Genomic DNA, 20113 nt, shown 5'->3' with positions numbered 1-20113 from the left:
TATAGACAATTCCTTCAACCTCATGGCTTGGTTTTTGCTCTAACATGCACTGTCAACTGTGGGACCTTGATTTGGAAAGGCACACACCTGTCTATACATGTTCAATCAATTGAATTTACCACAGTTGGACTTCCAAGTTGTAGAAACATCAAGGATGAGTAATGGAAACAAGATGCACCTCAATTTTGAGTCTCATAGCAAAGGATTTGAATACTTATGTAAATAAGGTATGCTTTTAATAAGGCTGTAACATAAAATGTGGAAAAATTCAAGGGGTCTGAATACTTTCCGAATGCACTGTATACTGTTCCTTTTTCACAGCAAGGTTTTGAGTTTGTGTGTTTAGGTACTTTACGATGGACATTTCCAAGGGAGGTCCATTCCCCACTGCCTTCCTGGACCGGTCTCCACTGGTGTGAGCGAGAGCGAGAGAGCATGTGTGGTCGTACCCAACTGTTCCTTGGTGCGCAGTGTGTTGAAGCAAGGCTCAGAGATGATCTGACAGAAGAGCTCCAGCAGCATGTTGTCGTGGGTTGACTGCATGTCTGTCTGGTAGTAGATCTCTATGCCACAGTTGTTGTGCACCTCGTTCCTCTGCTGGTACACATACCAACCACCTGGAAGGCACAGACAGCATCTTATTCATTAAGGCACAATGGAAAATGTTTTGCAACGGAAAACAAGTGTTTGTTATTGGACAAGTTGTCCAGGTTGTCGCTCCCAGTTTGTCACTTTGGTGCTTAATAAATACATGACCCAGGGCTTACACATGTAGTTGCAGCATCACAATCTTCAAAACGCATTCACCAAACATGCAATACAGAAGTCATGGGCCTCAAACAGCTAACCCTAATGCAAAGTGTAAAACGTTACATGCATGACTTGGCAACCATTGAGGCTTAAAAAAAAAAATGCATTTAGGAATAAGCAACTACCTCGCCGGTTGATGAATCACCCGCTTAACTGTAAATATGCAATTACTAAAGAACATATTTGGACAGAGAGAGATTTAAAAGGAACAGGAAAGTTATATATAGAGTTCATCTAAAGGACATTGATGACACGCCAGTCTCCAGACAGGAGAGACTGAGCCAAAAGCTTTTCACTGGCAATCCCATAAGATGAGTGGAAGCAGTAGAAGTCTGTGTCTGAAAGTTCTAAACTTGTTCAAAACATTTCTGTTGGGAAGATATAAATTGTGTTTCTGTCCCCGACTGGCGTCCGGAAGGATCCATGCCCGAAACAAATCCCTCAGCAGGACACAGGATGTTTCCAGGTGGCCCAGACAGCCCTGCTTTCTTCTTCCCCATGCTCAAGTTACCTAATGTCATCAGGAAAAGTGTGGCACAGGTGTGTTTTTGTGCGGTGTCTTGTGTAGGGTGTGTAAAAGGTTAAGGGAGGGGGGAAAAAAAGTGGGTGTATTGTATTTCCCAGTGATGTCCATTTCCCCTTGTTAAGTGAGCCTTTCCCCCTAGGACATTGGAGGGTCATTGACACCGAGGTGTTACACAAGCACAGGTCCTGATGTAGGCCAGACTGTTGGGTAAGAAACCTTCAGCAGGGTCACCATGGGGACGGGCATGACTGGCAGGTACAGGAGGGTGAAGGGAGTGATGGACAGGGCACTTGACCTACCATCTGGCACCTGCACCTCCCTGTAGCGAATCAACTGGCTTGGTAAGAGGGGCTTGGTGTGGGCTTGATTCATAAGCGTGTCCTCAACCATCTGCATCATGCCTAGAGCAGACTGGCGAAAGGGAGAAAAGATAAACGTGAGAGGAGTGCAAATGATATAAATCAGTGTATTAATCCACCTTTAAAATGTGTTAAGATTCCTCTTATCATCCGCATCACTCGTTTCCCAAATATTCTAGGGTAAATAGCAGATGCCCATCTATAGGGCCTGCCACTGAACCGTAAACAACACTGCTACAATATTCTGTCCACGCAGTTCAAGCTCCATCTAAGGTAATAGGAGCCCTGCAGAGCACGGTGAGTCTTTATAGTGATGAAGTGGACCATTGCCCCCGCTGGTGCATCCAATTCCCTCTCCACTAGACTGTGACACCTCTCCACTGGGCATCATTATCAGAGATAAGGGTGACTGTTCATGGACAGCTGGGATCTTATATAAAGTCTGTGATTTGATCTGAGGATCTTATCAGGGTTTGACGGTGTGTGACGGTTCTGTGACATAAGGATTCCACTTAAAACCTATAAAGGAGTGGAGAGGCTGACTTTATAAGCAGTTATAATCCACATTCTACACATATAATATCTGTGTGTGTGCACGCGCATCTATCTTTGTCTGCCTATAACGAACAAAATAATACAACAGTCTGTCCACACGAAGGTAGCAACATCAAACAAACCTCCTTGGTGATGTTGCCATGGAGAAGGGTCTCGATGTGTAACCGTGACAATAGTTGAGGTATAAAGGCCTTGAGGCGGGGGAGAGTGACATCTAGAAGACACATTCAGATGGAAGCAATCAGAGTTATCATAATCAGGCTAGAACAGAATCAAAAGCATTGTAGTCATGTGGACTCTGCCTGCCACCACATAGGGCAGAAATGTACACACACACACACACATTCATACGAGCTTGGAGACCTGCAGAAAACACACTTCCTCTCTGCGTAGGTTGGTCCATCTGAATTCACACATCTTCTGACCCAGATTCATTCAGTTAGTGATGAGAGGTGATGGATGAGCAGCCAGGGTAACTGGGAAAGGAAAGGGAGGATAGAGCAGTAGCCTGTCTAAAAACCAGGCACAGGGTACTGAGGATGGAGACCCAGAGAAGGGGAACAGGGGCACTAAATCAACACATAGGCACTAGGGTAGGTGAAATAGGGACAAGTTTATTTGAGGTAATAAATGAGAACAGGTTGCATTGCACTGTACCCAGACAGAAAGTGAACTGAGCCTCAAGTGACACACAGGACATCTGTCGAGGCTCCATCGAGAAAACATAATATACTGAACAGTACAGTACATCTGCTCCCCTTCCTCCGGTGAGACTTTCACTGCGGAGAAATGACTGCAGCTCAGGGAGGAGCTCAAAAACTGGCTCAGCGTTCAAATGAGGGGCAGAGAGATAGGAAGGGAGTGTGTGTGCGCACGCTTGTGTGTGTTTGTGTGAGAATGGCTCACCGTCCAGGGCCTCCTTGAGCTCATCTTTGGTCCAGGCCACCTCTGTCATCAGCAGACGCAGGTAGTACATGGCATGCTGATGGGGTTGCTCTGCCCGGAAGTTGTTCAGTGACCTCATATACTGGAGGAAGGGTCAAGGGCAACCAGGGGTCGAAATTCAGTCATATGAAGAGTCAAACACAATATTATTATAAATTTGGTAAGTGCTTATATTTGTCCCATTTCACACACGTACAAGTCTGTATTATTAGGCATGTGTGAATAGTTTTTGTTGCATATCCCACTCTCCCTGAGACTGCTAGGCTAACTGCCGCCCATATGAAGGTAGCTCTGGTGTGCCATGGGGTCAAACACAATATCACAAAATAAAAATAAACTTTTGATCTGATATAATGGGTAATATCATAGCCTGAGTACATGTGTGTGTGTGGGTGTGTGTGGGTGGGGATGCTTAGCTTACCGCTTCCTTGATGATGTCAAAGCGTTTCTCATCAATCTCAAAGTTGGCCATCTTCTCAATGATCTTCTTCAGCAGGATGTGCTGCTTGTCATTGTAGCCCTTCACTGAGAGCTGTGGGAAGGAGACGAAAGGAAAAGGGCTAGAGTGAAAAGGTATGCATAATGTGAGTGTCAAAGCACCTGTAGGAAACCGTGAAATGTGTGGATGAGTAAGCTAAAGTAAAACTAAAAGACAACAATGTTTCAGACCACCCTCCCAAACCTCCAGTCCTGCCCTGGCCCATCCTCTGTCTAAGACACGTCAACCTCATTCCACAGAGGGCCGAGTTGTCTGCGGGTTTTCGCTCCTCCCTTGTACTTGATTAATCAAGGTCACTAATTAGTAAGGAACTACCTACCCTCACCTGCTTGTCTAGGATGTACCTGAGCTCAATTTCAAGTCTCATAGCAACAGGTCTGAATACTTATGTAAATAAGGCATTTCAGATATTTCATATTTAATAAATTAGCACAAAAAAAAAGTGTGCTTTTTCATTATGGGCTATTGTGTGTAGATTGACGAGGAAAAAATGCATTTAATCCATTTTAGAAAAAGGCTGTAACGTAACAAAATGTGGAAAAAGTATGAATACTTTCCGGAATGCACTGTATATTAGACGACTATATGTAAAGACCAGATTCAATTGAGAATAGTCTGATGGGTGAGAATATTATCAAGCATATTTGCTTGTCAAATTTGTGAACGAGAGTTATGTGCAGGCTGCGCAAGAAACAGCAGCGGGCTTGCCTTTCATGCAACTTTTTTCACAGTCATCATTAGAGTCGCATCATGCAGCCTTAGACATAGCGCGGGAAGTACAGGTGATGAAGCACCCCCTGAACCCAACCCCCAAAAAATCATAACAGTAAAAAAAATCTCTCAAAAGAAGTGCACTGGGCCTTTACGAGTCCTGTTGTAGCGGACCGATATAGACGTCTGTAGCGCAGGCAGCACAAACATCTTCCAACTGCGATAGCCTTAGAATGTATTAGAAATCAAAACATATGGCCTAACGTTTGTATCAGAACTAAAGTTGCTCAAATAACTCAAATTGGGCATATAGGAGGACCTGTTTGTCCTTTTGGTTAATCGCTCAACACAGAACAGCCACATTGTTTGGGAAAAAAATATCCTTTCCATTTTATTCAACTACGTTCAATTGTATTGTCCTTGCTATAAAATAATCCCACGGGAATTCTGAGCAGATCTTGGGCTGCTAAATGAACTAGTGTAGCCCACAGCCATAGCAGGGCCTACATTAAGGACGACTCCTTAATGTAGTACTATATCTATTCTGTTCTTCTCAAATAGGCTACATTTTCTTCATATCGTGTTTCTTTAGACCTGCCTGAAATAAATAAAATGGTTTTATTGTGACGTGTAAGCTATATTAAATAGATTTATTAGACAAGCCACATCAGTGGCTTGTGTGTGTAACCCGGAGATGCGAAACATGTTTATGTTAACTAACAGTCAATTACCGCAAGTCCGTCAGATATTTGCATGACAATCGCCGGCCGACAAAATGTAGTGACCGCCACATCCTTATGGGTCTGTAGTGAACTACTCAACTCGTCCCTCAAGGTCTACACGGCAAGCATTGTGCATTACAATCTACTGCAAATGCATTTCCCTTTATTAATCTAGCTCAGTGACAAGCTACCAATAACCGATGCAAGTGAGTGGCTGTGTGTGTGCATGCGACTGTAGTGTGTCAAACTGTGCGTGATCAGAGCCCGGTCAAGGTTACATGAAACTCGGCTGTGCATCCTCCAAACCTTCTGGCCCCTTCATGAACCCGCAATAGCCTCAGGCTGCAGCGTTTTGCTCTCGGAAAAAAAAATCACCTTCTCCCTCCCTTTCTCGTTCTCCCTGACACACACATACTGACACCAGTTAACTCTAATCTCTTCCAACATCATTACCCTTGACGAGCCCCCAGCCAGTTTGTGCTGACTCAACTCTATTACTCCCGGAGCTTGGAAGAGCTAATATATAGGAGGAAAAACACCACATCCATACAGTTAGCAAGGCATGTGTGATTGGCTGGAATGTAGAAAGCATTATTTCCTAAGTATGTAGCATCAACCCATGAGTGATTAGCCTATATAACCCTATTCTTAAGTAGTCTTATTTATGACCTTGACATCACATAGCAGTAGTGAGTAGGACCGCTTTATTCTGCACACAAGCTATTATTTCACAGATGTGGGCCTAGTTTGGATGTTAGGCAAACGTCAGTCGTGAAATTAGTCAGTTGCTTAAGTTAAAAGAGGGAAACCAAAAGCACCACAAACCAAAGCTACAGATGAGCAGTGAAAAGACAAGCACATTGGGCATCTTGATTCGCAATTTCACAGACGCATACCAAAACCTCATTCCAATACTAACCTCTGAAAAGTGTTGAGGGCAAATTTTCAAATAAAATCTTGCGAATGCTATTATCTATGTGTACAATGCCAGCTCCAGTCTAACTTGCTTTTGGAATCATGAGTCAGCAGAATTTCACAGTACCTATACATTTGTCAGAGGATAAGCAATGTTTGGCTTTAATTCCTTTATGACTTGTGAAGGAGACACCGTTCTACTATCTGGCTGATATTGACAGCAAATTAGTTTCAAACTGGCTGTTAACAATGCATTAAAATAAACTAAACAAAATGTGAAAGAATGTATGAAGTTCTATCTGGGTGTATTAGTTGTGGTGTGTTTTGGGAGTGATTCGGTGAAATTAACAAAGCCAAACATGTGTCTTTCAAGACAGGCAGTCTGCTGACAAGGTCTGGATTCAAATATTAACTCTATCAGTTGAATTTAGTCCATGTTGCCAGAGACGTATTTGATGAATGGAAAGTTAATATTCAACTTCATATCAGTTAAACGGCATGCCTTGAGGACTAGATGTGGCTATCCTTGCAGTGAAACCACAAGTGGGCACATAGACAGGACATAGGAAGTAGTGATGTGCAGTCGACAAAATATTATTTATTTTTGAACAACTTTTTACTGACTCAAGACTCGTTCATTTTAGTTGTTAGTTTATCAATGGACACAGCTTTGTAGAACCAAAACATACACAGTCTGCATCAGCTCAACAAACTCCTTCGGAGGGCGGCTGCAGTTCGTGAACGATATTGTGCTGCTCTCCCTTGGTAGTCAAGCAATTGCATTCCGCCAAGAGAGGTTGACAATCTAGTCCGGTTACGGTCACGACTAGACCTTTTCAAAAAGATAAGTAATTGTATTTGTATGCCTAGTAATCAACAAAATGTACATTCTTAGAAGTACACTTGTATAAAAGTCTCAGTCACCAATGAAAGCTCCAAGAAGCCCCCTATGGTGAACAAGTAGGGGGGACTGCATGCTCTGGGCATTACTGAATCAAATGAATCAAATTATAAAGAGTTGTTCTTTTCACTGAATGAGTTGAAAAGACCAGAGTCAGTAAAAAGAGTTGAACTTCCCACCACTAATAGGAAGGGAGGCTCTAGTACATCCCCATCTTCCTACACAGACAGACTAACATAGAAACACACACAAAAAGAGGACGTAGATAGAGGGGAACGGTAAAGCCAGTCCTGCACACTCAAAGCTTCAAGCTGGCGCCCTCCCTCGTCCCCCTAGCCATTAGGGGGGCAGACAGACGGACGCTGTACTTACGAGGATGGCATTCATCCCTGAGGCTATGCCATAGACCAGCCCGGCAAGGCGGGCTGCATATGTATACTCTTTTAAATCATCCTTCAATAACCTGAGAAACAGGTAGGTCATGTTGCAGTGCAGGGGGTCTGAGTATAGGTAGCGACTAACAAAAAAAATAAAAAGACAAACAAAAAGAAGACATGAGTGTTGGGTGGGGGAGGTGGGATGAGGTTGTCAAAAAAGGACAGAGAGCAGGGGAAACTGATAAAGAAGAGTATGTATATGCAGCCTCGCGACCGGCCTTTCTGTCCACCAAGGAGGGAAGGAGTACTTTGTCGCTAAAGGCCACTACTTCTAGCGTGGACGCATCTTGAGGTGTCCATTTCCCATTCCTTTGTATAAGAGTTTTGATAGAAAAATACTGTTCCTCTTTCTGACAGGGAACTACTTCACCAAATGACAATTTACGTTCAAATCCAAAACAGTGCCAGTACGAACGGGGAAACCGACAACTCTAGCGTTTCCGACGAGGTGATTTTGAGAGAGGGAGGGGGAAAGAAAAGATTAAGAGGATGTTGCAGCCAGGGCTGACACAAAGGCCCAGGTTGAGGGAGGAACAAGGGTGGGTTTGGGGTCGCGGCGACGTGAGGGCGATGGGAAATTATAATACTTACATACATCCCATAGATGGTATTTTGGAGGTCATAGTTCAAGCCTGCAAGCTCGGCTGCATATGCATACTCGTTGAGGGAGTCTTTGAGGAGCTCCAGGTACAAATAGGCCATGTTACAATGTATGGGGTCCACATACGCAAACGGGCTGTAGAGAAAATGGCACTGGTGAATGACAGTAGCTACAACGCCACAGTTAGAACTCTCCCTCCAATTTTCTCTCCTTGAAAAACAGTTAGTGTTGCCTTCATTCAAAATTAGGGATCGGCAGGACAAGTGGGGTTCCATGGGGTTCCTCGTAATATGAATTCAAACTGCAGTATTTGAGTACTATAACAGGTTGTATGAGGAAAACAAGACAAAAGTTTAAACACATTACATATCACATCTCATACACTTCAACGGCTGTGGTTTGTCTACCAACCTGAAGAACTCAAAGTTCAGGCATGCCTTTGGTAGGAAAAACTTGTCATCCTGCTTGAACCACACCTTGCTCATAGCAGTGTCCTAGAAAAAAAATAACATGGTAAGATGAGCATTAGCAGCAGGTGCCATTGATAAGAAAAGGCTTGAAAAAAGTTGGGCAGTCTGATATCATATACTTGCTTTGAAAAGAGATCGATCAAACCTCTACTACTGCCTTTGTACTTTATTGGGGTGAACAGCAGCCCAAAATTAAATACCGAAGCTTAGCTCAAAAGAGTTGTTCCACAAGAGACTCCAAATCGGTCAGCAGTAGTTACCACCACACACGTCCTCCGATCTGAACACCGTAACAACGACAGTTGTTGACTAAATTCCGAACATTAACTTCAGTCACCATTTCCACATTACCATATGAAAGCATATGAACCGAGTCAGACACTTGAAACATGCAGCGACGTGTTCAGGTCAGTCGGCTTCTTGGCGAATGAAGTGACAACACTTTGATAATGCAACATCCCGCCATCTTACATTTGAGTAATTTAGCAGATACTCTTATCCAGAGCGAGGCTTACCTTGATTAGAGTTGGGGCGGAGGGAGAGTCTTTCTCCAGAGGGTAGATATCAAAGTTGGTAGGAATGAACTCGTTCTTCATGGGTAGCTTGAACTTGCCATTGAAGTCGGCGTTTCCCCATTTCTGAAACACACAGACGAGTTAGCGAGTCCTCCTTGCTCAGTCAAGGGTTAGGTATGGAGTTTATTGATAGGTGACTAAAGGCTTCTGCACACCTATCCAACTACAGCCAATGAACTATAGATGATGCAATGGGTAGTTCTTCTCCAGACCAACTGCCCATGACAGATTCTACATGACACAGGACCAACTATGTCCAGTGATGACCAAAGGGATTACACACGAGGCTTTGACAGTATACCGTGTATACGCAGGTAATTTGAAATAGTCAATTAAAACGCAGTCTCAAATAGTTGCCTGTTCCTTTTAAATAGTCAGGCAACAGCACACATTTCAGCAAATAAACACCAGGTGTTTAAATGAATTGTTCACGAGGTTACATGGTTTGATTTGTTAAATTAAATAATTCAGTAATGACAAATTGCAATAATCCGTTTAGCGTCAGTAAGAAAACTGCTAGCAGCTGTGAACTGCTAACTAACAAGCACACAAAAAAAAAAAACTAACAGTAAACTTCAGTAGTACAGACCCACAGAAAATTGGCCGATTGCCCTCTAGTGGCAACCCTTTCATGTGGCTGAATTATCTGACACATGAAAAGTCACTACTGGGCTGATGGAAACAGGAAACGCCGGTACAATTTTATAATAACCAACAGAATGTTTGTTCGACGATGTGATCATTGTGTGTCGGTGAAATAATTACGCGAGAAATGGCTACAGATTAAATAAATAAATTAACTTCACAGGGTGGTGAATGTGCAAGGTGATGAGCTTGATGCTCTTTTCCAATAAAAAACAAGGGTCTTATTCTGGTGACATGATGATCGATGCTTGGCTCCCGTTTGACAAACAAAAATGATATTAATTGTAAAATATAGGTAGCCTTGGCACTTGTGCACATATATAGGTAGGTAGCCAAGGCTAGAGTGGGCACATTTGCTATAACGCAACAGTTCGTGACAAAACCATCAGTAGAGTTGAAAAAGCGATTGAAACCCATTTAAATATTTCCATTTCGGTACATGGGATTTTAACCACAAAAGTTATTTAAGTGCACTACGTCATCACAGCCTTTTATCTGCAATAAGTGAGTTTGATGGAAACATCTTTGGTGGGAAAATGTGGTTTATGCAGATTTTTGAATATTTGCATGAAAATCTGTTGGATGGAAACCTAGCTAATGTGTAAATGACAGTGCAGGAAATTAAGAAATGTATTAAAATGCTGGAAGTGAATGATGGAATAAAACAATTAACTATGCAAATGAGCAAAAGCTGTGGGCATTAAGGAAATAGATCCCTGACTCAAATAGAATAGTCTCTAATAAGCACCTGTTGTTTTCAGTGACTTAAGCAAATTAATGCCAGAGCTATTAATTGAAGTTTTACAGTACACATGGTATAATTTTCAATACCGTCAAGCTTCTTTTTAAGTAATTATCTAGAGGTTACGAGATAACAGATCGCGTTCTTAATTACAAGTCACATTTTTCATTACGAAGCTTACCGTCGTTCACCAGTCACGTATTTTGTTTACAAAGAGAGCTAGCTTCATGAGTCGGCACAAGTTGATCAAGTTACAATAGATAAATAGATACAATAAATATTAAGGTTAATCTGCGTCTAAATTGTACTGAATACTGTCCAGCTGTGGTTCAATTTCGCAAAGTGGCTAACTTGTAAGGTTCAACAGCAGAAACAACTCCCCGTCCTGGATCAATATTCCTGCTGTCTAATATTTGCTTTGTGCGTGCAGCAAACGGAGTAGACTTTTGAAACGCAGTGCATTCAGAAAGTTCACAGCCTCAAGTCTTCTTGGGTATGACGCTACAAGCTTGGCACACCTGTATTTGGGGAGTTTATCCCATTCTTCTATGCAAATCCTCTCAAGCTCTGTCAGTGGATAGGGAGCGTCGCTGCACAGCTATTTTCAGGCCTCTCCAGGCTTATGTAAATAATGTATTTCAGATTTTTTTTTATATAATTCTGCCATGTCTTAAAACATGTTTTCGCTTTGTGTGTAGATTGAGGACTTTATTTTTTTTTCTTATCCATTTTAGAATAAGGCTGTAACCTAACAAAATGTGGAAAAAAGTTAAGGGGTCTGAATACTTTCCGATAGCATTGTACAACTTTGAGCTGGATTGTCTGTCTTTGTAAACACTGAAAAAAATATAAATGAAACAGTTTTACTAACTATAGATAGATATAAATATAAAATCAGTCAACTGAAATAAATTCGGCCCTAATCTATGAATTTCACCACTGGGCAGGGGCGCAGCCATGGGTCTAGCTCCCAAGTGAATGGGCCTCTGCCCTCCTAGGCACCCCCATGGCTGCACCCCCAGCCACTGTAGAGCCAGGCCAAGTCAATCAGAATTAGTTTTTCCCCACAGACAGTAATACTCCTCCGTTTCATCAGCTGTCTGGATGGCTGGTCTCAGATGATCCCACCGGTGAAAAAGCCAGATGTGGAGGTCCTGGGCTTGCGTGGTTAAATGTGAGGTTGAGGCCGGTTAGGAGAACTGCCAAATTCTCTAAAATTATGTTGGAGGCGGCTTATGGTAGAGACATGAACATCAAATTCTCTGGCAACAGCTCACAGCTCTGGTGGACATTCCTGCAGTCAGCATGCCAATTGCACTCTCCCTCAAAACTTGAGACATCTTGTGGCATTGTGTGACAAAACTGCACATTTTAGAGGGGCCTTATTGTTCCCAGCACAAGGCACACCTTTGTAATGATCATGCTGTTCAATCAGCTCTATGATATGCCACACTTGTCAGGTGGATGGATTTTCTTGGCAAAGGAAAAATGCCCACTAATAGGGATGTAAAAAATTTGTGCACAAAATTGAGAGATATTAGCTTTTTGTGCGTATGGAACATTTCTGGGACCTTTTATTTCAGCTCATGATACATGGGACCAACACTACTTGTTACGTTTATATTTTTGTTCAGTGTAGTTCGCTTCTGGTCATTAGGATTTAGCTAGCATCTGCTATGGGAATTCTCTAGTACTTTGTTAGCATTCTGGTAGACATTATTTGGGATTTTTTTGAGTTTGAAAACAAAAAGCGCCACCTTGTGACCTATGACGTTAACGCCATATACCCTGGTATGGCACAAGGACAGTATAAAAAGGTGTGAAAATCTGGATACTGCTCAATCCTAAAACACACCAGGCAGATTCTTGAAAAAAACATCCATAGACTGTTGGGTTGGCTGTGGTTAGATAGCTGTGTGGAAACCTTTAGGAGAAAGACACCATTAAAAGGTCATGAAATGTACAGCGTTGGCTTTGGGAGTATTAAAACCTTCCACAAAAGCTTTTTCTGCTTTTGGAACCTCATAAGGTCAGGGGAGTTTGTGGCCCTGGGAATTGTTCCAGAAAGGTGAATTGAGAACATTCACAGTGCTAGTGTCAGCCTGCCTACAAATGGATTTTTCCAAAACATCTTACATTTCCATCCTAACGCTGCTTTTGCACCGAATAGGAAAAAAAAGTCAGCAAACTCTTAAGCAAACATCTGCGGCTTTAAACATCATTCACCACTGGGATGTTGACTGTGGATCAACAGCACCTTACCCATAAGCCATTTGTTTTCTTACACATGGTATGATAAACCTTAGATTAATGTTGGAATGTGTGACAGCAAGTGGATGCATTGAAGATTCCTTCAAGCATTGCCAGTGGGCGATTTACAAAGATGCCCAGTCAGGGTAAATCTTAAATCTGGCCTATTTCATTGTGCCCCCATTTCCTTTCCTGCACCAAAGGAGAAGGTCTGAAGGGAGGAACATCTCCGACAAAGCATGATGAGGAGAGGACGTGTGAAATCAACATCACCCACACCACCCATGAGTATATGGAAAAGCTGCCGAGTTTGAATGTGTGTCAGTCTAACCTTGAGGATCTCTTCAGATATGGGCTCCTGTTTGTAGTGAGTCCCGTACCATTCCTCCGTCTTGTCCGTCTGCCCTTCGAACGACTTTGAGACGACTGCGACTCTGCAGATGGGAGGACAAACAGAGACGGGTTTCATTATTATCGGCATTTACAAACCCACATCAGACCGGTTAGAAGTTAAACACACTCCATTTTCCCTGAGCAGCTGGCGCTAGATTTTAAGCTGCCCTTACGACTCAACTGTATAATAACACTGGGTATAGGAAAATTCGGGAGGCTCCAGTCAATTACAATTTGTAGGGTCAATGTGATTAAAACAGATAAGTGGTGCAGACAGCCAGCCAATGTGATAACTAGAAAAGTTACATTTCCCAAAGAAAATGTGTGGTTGCTTCAACTGTATAAAAGCATTTGAAATGGTAGCGGAAGAAGTTGTAGTAGTTTTTACTGCAGTAGCAGTAGTGGTGGTGACTGTAGAAATGGTAGCATTGATTCTAGCAGTATCAGAAGAAGTAATCATAGTAGAAGTAGGGACTTTAGTATTAGCAGTGACTGAAGTGGAGAAGCAGCGATTGTGGTGGTAGTAAAACTGCAGAATGTGTTATTGAACTCCCCCAGTGTTTAAGTTAAAACCGTTCCTGAAAGTTCTCTAGCAGTTAATTCAGCAGTGGAAAGTTTAGGTGAATGTTGAGGTAAATCCGCCATGAAAATGACTAATGAGAAATGTAAGATCGCATTTAGATTTACCCTACATGATTTTATGGTTAATGACATGACTTAATGGCTCCACTACTAGCCTAATGATTGTATAACAACATGTATGACCTTGGTTGGTTGTTATTCAAGTCTACTCAGTTGATGTTCAGCATCAGCAAGACCCACTTGTTGATGCTTATTTATAAAACCCTCTTAGGCCTCACACACCACCCCCCCATCTGAGATATCTACTGCAGCCCTCATCCTCCACATACAACACCCGTACTGCCAGTCACATTCTGTTAAAGGGCCTCAAAGCATACACATCCCTGGGTTACTCCTCTTTTCAGTTCGCTGCAGCTTGCGACTGGAACGAGCTGCAACAAACACTCGATAAAACTAACCAGTTTTTATCTCAATCTCTTCATTCAAAGACTCAATCATGGACACTCTTACTGAAAGTTGTGGCTGCTTTGTGTGATGTATTGTTGTCTCTTTCTTCTTGCCCTTTGTGCTCGTCTGTGCCCAATAATGTTAGTATCATGTTTTGTGCTGCTACTATGTTGTGTTGTCACCATGTTGTGCTGTCATGTGTTGTTTCCTTGCTATGTTGTCGTCTTAGGTCTCTCTTCATGTAGTGTTGTGTTATCTCGCTTGTTGTGATTGTATTTATTTTTAACCCCAGGCCCCTGTCCCCGCAGGAGGCCTTTTGGTAGGCCGTCATTGTAAATAAGAATGTTCTTAACTGACTTGCCTAGTTAAATAACATTTTTTTAAACAGTGTCATCTTATCTGAATGTTTGTAACCATGGACTGCAACATCTGCTCAAACACCGGGTTACCATATAAAAGGCTCTTCAAAACAGAGGCGTCTTAAGTGTATTATCATGTACCCATGTCACACTACTGAGCAAAACTGACCTAGCTGAGCCAATCTTTACTGCGCGGGTCTGATTTTGCATCCAACAGTTGCTGAAACCATGCTGGAATTTTTTTTTTTTTTTAAATAAATAAAATATATCTCTCTCTCTCCAAGCTAGCAGTATGGTTCATCCGGATGGGTATAATAGTGTGAAAATGGTATAGGAGAGCAGAGTAAACAGGGTTAGTGACCCTGTTGTAACTGACCTGACGTATTCTGGCCTCAGCTTTTCCAGGACCATCTCTATCAGGTCTGGCCTGAAGTCTTCCAGCAGGTACTCTGCTGCTAGGATCTCCTCCAGAGGGTAGTACTGCAAAACAGAGGACAAAAAAAAAAAAAACAGGTCTAGGCGCTAACAATGGGGAGGCCTTTGACAAACACATGCAGGGGAACACTTTACTGGAGCACAGGAATACAGAACTGGTGTTAATTTCACACAAAAAAGATGCACACAATAATGAATCCCAACAGACAAAAATACACTGGACATCCTACCCCGGTCCGACTGCCTTAATACCATAATATTTTGATAATAACAGGAATGTCAGTTTAATTTAGATTGGGGCTGAATCTATTAAGTCTTTATACACAAAAAAAGAGACTGGCAGACAACGTAGTCATCAAACGGAGCCCCGGAAGTGCAGTGCATCATTGTGGAGACGACCTTAAGAAAATAGAGAGCGCCACCTACGTGAAGTAATCCAGCCACTTTGGAGGTGTAGCCACGGGGCCGCTCCTTGTCTTTGAACCTGAAGGCCACTGTGTTCAAGTCCTGTGGAGAAGAAGAGAGACAAGTCACATGTCAATCGCATAAAAATACAGTACTATTACATACAATGGAGAATTGAGCAACACAAGATAATTCATCCACGTGTACTGTTAAAAACAGAAGTTTAACTAAGAGGGTGACAAAAGGCCTATTTGAGTAAGTTTCTCAGTCGTCGTTCTGATTTTATTTTGTTTGTAAAAAGGGCTATACATAAAATGTTAATGACGGATTGTTTTCTGACAACACATACTCTGGCTTCTAAGACAGCTTCAGTGCATTTGGAAAGTATTCAGACCCCTTGATTTTTCCCAGATTCTATTTTACGTTACAGCCTTATTCTAAAATGGATTAAATTATTTCGTCAATCTACACACAAAACCCCATAATGACAAAGCAAGAACAGTTTAGAAATGTTTGCAAACATATTAAAATAGAAACCGAAATACCTTATTTACATAAGTATTCAGACCCTTTGCTATGAGACTAAACTGAGCTCAGGTGCATCCGGTTTCCATTGAACATCCTTGAGATGTTTCTACAACTTGGGAGTCCACCTGTGGTAAATTCAATTGATTGGACATGATTTGGAAAGGCACACACCGGTCTATATAAGGTCCCACAGTTGACAATGCATGTCAGAGCAAAAACCAAGCCATGAGGTCAAAGGAATTGTCTTTAGAGCTCAGAGACAGGGTTGTGTCAAGGCACAGATCTGAGGAAAGGTACCAAAACATTTCTGCAACATTGAAGGTCCCCGAGAACACCGTGGCCTCCATTATTCTTAACTAGAAGAAGTTTGGAACGACCAAAAGCTGGCTGCTTGGCCAAACTGAACAATCGGGGGAGAAGGGCCTTAGGGAGGTCAACAAGAAACCAATGGTCACTGACAGAGCTCCAAAATTCCTCTGTGGAGATGAGAGAAACTTCCAGAAGGACAACCATCTCTGCAGCACTCCGACAATCAGGCCTTTATGGTAGAGTGGCCAGACAGAAGCCACTCAGTAAAAGACAGCCCGCTTGGAGTTTGTCAAAAGGCACCTAAATGACTCTCAGACCATGAGAAACAAGATTCTCTAGTCTGATAAAACCTATATTGAACTCTTTGGCCTTAAAGCCAAGCATCACATCTGGAGAAAACCTGGCACCACCCCTATGGTGAAGCATGGTGGTGGCAGCATCATGCTGTGGGTATGTTTTTCAGCGGCAGGGACTGGGAGACTAGTCAGGATCGAGGGAAATATGAAAGGAGCAAAGTACAAAGAGATCCTTGATGAAAACCTGCTCCAGAACGCACAGGACCTCAGACTGGGGCAAAGGTTCACCTTCCAACAGAACAACCCTAAGCACACAGCTAAGACAACACAGAAGTGGCTTCGGTCTCTGAATGTCCTTGAGTGGCCCAGCCAGATCTGTTTTTGCTTTGTCATTATGCTGTAGTGTGTAGATTGATAAGGGGAAAAAATTCAAATTCATACATTTTAGAATAAGACTAACATACCAAAATGTGGAAAAAGTAAAAGGGGTCTGAATACTTTCTGAATGAATCTGTATAGTGAGTGGACTGAGCTCAGGCAGATTAGAAGTGAATGGTACTACAGTGCAGTATTCACCTTGCACTCCTGGAAGACCCATTCCTGAGGCCCCTCAGTGCGCAGCTTCTGGACGTACTGGAACATGTGGAAGATGATGTCATCCACGTGCACTACAGGAACAAAATGACACTTCAGCTCACAGGGTTGAAACAGAAACCACCACACATAGATAAACACCTTTCTGACTTGAGGGTGTGGGCACATACACACACGTGAACAAAATAGACAAAACTAAACAATCCCCGAGATCCTAAAATGCTTACGGAGTCCCTCCTCTGTCAGGTCCACATTGATGATGAAGAACATGAAGCCTTTCGCTCCCTCTTTCTGGCCGCCGACCAGTGTGTTCACCCAGCCTGCACAAGAATAAAGGGCATAGCCACCGCTGTCAATTCAAATATAAACAATTCTACACATACACAGAATGTATTGTCAGTATAAACTCATAATTTATTAAACTCACAATTTTTTACAAATATTTCTACCATTCCATCAAGCCCTAAATCTTAAAACCAAGATTCAATCACAGCCCTCTGGCCTACCTTTGGATTTCAGCTCAGACAGCAGGCTTCCTGGGCCCTCGTGTCCTATCAGGTGGCCCAGGTAGTGGCCTGGGTTGGACTTGTAGTACTTCTGCAGGTCTGGGATGGGGAACGTCACATACAAGTTCCTAATGTCCTTGATAGGCACCACTTTGTAGAATTGCTGTGGGGAGGGGGGGTTTAGGAAGGAGACATTTGAATTGAGACTATGAATAGGATTCTCAGTTGCACAACTCAGTTGCATTCGGAGCCTTTGAATTTTTCCACTTTATTAAATTAGTCTTATTCTCAAAATGGATTGTTTTCTCCCCCCCCCCCCATCAACCTGCACACAATTACCCATAATGACAAAGCAAAAGAAGTTTAGAAATGATTGCAAAATAAATAAAATCAAGTTGTAGAAACATCTCAAGGATGATCAATGGAAACAGGATGCACCGGAGCTAAATTTCGAGTCTCATAGCAAAGGGTCTGAATACTTACGTAAATAAGGTATCTGACTTTTATTTGTAATACATTTGCAAATATTTCTACAAACCCGTTTTCACTTCGTCATTATGAGGTGTTGTGTGTAGATTGGTGGGGGAAAAACCATTTAAATCGATTTTAGCTTAACAAAATGTGGAGAAAGTCAAGGGGTCTGAACACATTCCCGAATGCACTGTATGCAAAGTAGCATAGGTAGTTTAAAGTGTGTGTGGGTGTGCGTCAGGGTTTCCGTTAGGACAATGAGGTGCCGGACAACGTGACCGGGAAGATTTACAGGCACTTAAGAAATTTACCAGACCCTTATGCATTTGGGGTGACCAGCCACCGTGCTCAGAATGACAGAAATCACATTTAGATTATGGTAATGCTGCCTAACAGAACATGCCACTCATGTAATGAAGCAGACAACAAAACCAAATATTCTAACATTTGCCAAAATGCAATTTGCTGGAAAACACCATTCTAAACAGCGCACCTGAAAGCAGTTCCATATACGACAGAGATGAAAATCTCTGTTTGAAAGAGGGGGAAATCTAAAGATCCCAAAAAATTGGATTTGGTTGCTAATATGACTAGGATTGTCCCTTTGCCTTCTGGACAACAAAAGAAAGTTATGAAAACCATAACGGTGGTTCCAATAGGGAAGTAACTTTGCCAAAACTATATAATTACTCCAGTCTACACATAAATAAAATCATTCAAAAGTATTCACCAGAAAGCATGAATTAGCCAGAGGAATCAATGATTAGCTCCTTTAAAAATTTTTTTGGGAATGTTTAGAATCAAAAGCTCCTAAAGTGGTGGGTGACGTGCTTCAATTTTACCAGTTGAGAAATAAAAATCTATTTTTAATCATGAACCGAAACTGTTAACCTGTGATTGCATTAAGGATTGTTACGCACTGAACGGGCTTATCAAAGCATGTTTTACTGCAGCAGCAACCAATTGAGGAATTGGAGAAATCCCGCTCAAAATCGGCGCTACACACGTGACAGCTGTTGAAAAAAAAGATAAATGACTAACGCAAATACACAGGCCAATTTAATTCCACAAACTTATGCAAATGAACCTATAGCCCGATAAGCATGATGGTCAAACGTATACACATCGATTGGTATTTCCATCAATTAATAAAACAAATTCTCCAGGTCATTGTGGACAGCAACAGTTTTATTTACCGGCTTTACAGTTGATGTATTTTATGGTCAAAAGCCGGCTAACGGAAACTCTGGAGTGTGTGTGCGCGCACAAACTAAGGAGCTCACCTTGAGGTGCTCCTCCTGGAAGGGGTGCTCAGGGAACTCTGGGATAGGTACATTCTTGTTCTCCACCTCTCCAAACAACTTGACCACCATGGTGGTGAGCTCATCTAATGACTCTATAAACGAGAAAAAGGGGACAGATGTTTAATTTATTAAAATACACAATCTTCCTGGGTTCAAACTCAAACCATTCAAATTTCAAAACACTTAAAAGCACAAACGTGTTTGCTATAACATTCTTGATACGCTTCCTTTACTGTAGTTGTAATTTAGCATGTAATTACATGTAGATGAGGATGGACTGTTATCATCCTGTAAATTAGTTTTGAATAATGTACAGCAACAGGGGAGGTCAATATTGCTTAGCAAAATGCGCTACAAACCAGACAGTCTGTTGTTGTGAAAGCCATTAATTATGAGGTCATACCATCATAAGCCTGGCTGCCAATTGCAGCTTATTTCATTTCACTGTAGAGGACATGGGTGTCAGAAAATGCTAAATGTAAACTGGTAATGAACACAGCAGTGACACAGCCAACTGTATCCCCAGTTGCTTATTGGATCATGGCTCATCTGTGGAAAGTTGAACACCAGGGTTATTGAGGAATCATATACTGGGGCAGGTGGGGAGTATTTGAGGGGAAATAGAAAATGTGCATCTTTCCCTTTCAAGACGATTCGATACGTACTTAAACTCAGCAAAAAAAATAAACATCCCTTTTTCACAACCCTTTCTTTCAAAGATAATTCGTAAAATCCAAATAACTTCACAGATCTTCGTAAGGGTTTAAACACTGTTTCCCATGCTTATTCAATGAACCATAAACAATTAATGAACATGCACC

At 42.1% G+C, this 20113-nt stretch overlaps 1 protein-coding gene across 4 annotated transcripts in view; it reads right to left on the bottom strand.

The window, feature by feature from the left end:
* LOC110502301 (insulin-degrading enzyme) overlaps positions 1–20113 on the bottom strand; it is a 47112-nt gene that overhangs the window by 7540 nt on the left and 19459 nt on the right. For 3 of the 4 annotated variants that reach the window (XM_036959922.1, XM_021580229.2, XM_036959921.1), the window contains 15 exons: positions 19272–19384; positions 17518–17680; positions 17239–17331; positions 16994–17085; positions 15306–15386; positions 14821–14924; positions 12995–13097; positions 8967–9089; positions 8393–8475; positions 7972–8116; positions 3617–3727; positions 3157–3277; positions 2373–2464; positions 1636–1747; positions 450–617 (listed from right to left, as the gene is read on the bottom strand). In XM_036959922.1, the coding sequence (XP_036815817.1) occupies positions 450–617; positions 1636–1747; positions 2373–2464; positions 3157–3277; positions 3617–3727; positions 7972–8116; positions 8393–8475; positions 8967–9089; positions 12995–13097; positions 14821–14924; positions 15306–15386; positions 16994–17085; positions 17239–17331; positions 17518–17680; positions 19272–19384 (1704 nt within the window). Of the gene's footprint in view, positions 1–449; positions 618–1635; positions 1748–2372; positions 2465–3156; positions 3278–3616; positions 3728–7315; positions 7461–7971; positions 8117–8392; positions 8476–8966; positions 9090–12994; positions 13098–14820; positions 14925–15305; positions 15387–16993; positions 17086–17238; positions 17332–17517; positions 17681–19271; positions 19385–20113 lie in introns of all 4 variants that reach the window. The other variant, XM_021580230.2, reaches the window with a different exon arrangement.

The sequence above is a fragment of the Oncorhynchus mykiss genome, chromosome 23 (assembly GCF_013265735.2).
Source record: "Oncorhynchus mykiss isolate Arlee chromosome 23, USDA_OmykA_1.1, whole genome shotgun sequence".
Lineage (NCBI taxonomy): Eukaryota > Metazoa > Chordata > Actinopteri > Salmoniformes > Salmonidae > Oncorhynchus > Oncorhynchus mykiss.
Note: the sequence above shows the minus strand (reverse complement) of the source record. Positions and strands in the feature narration are given on the sequence as shown.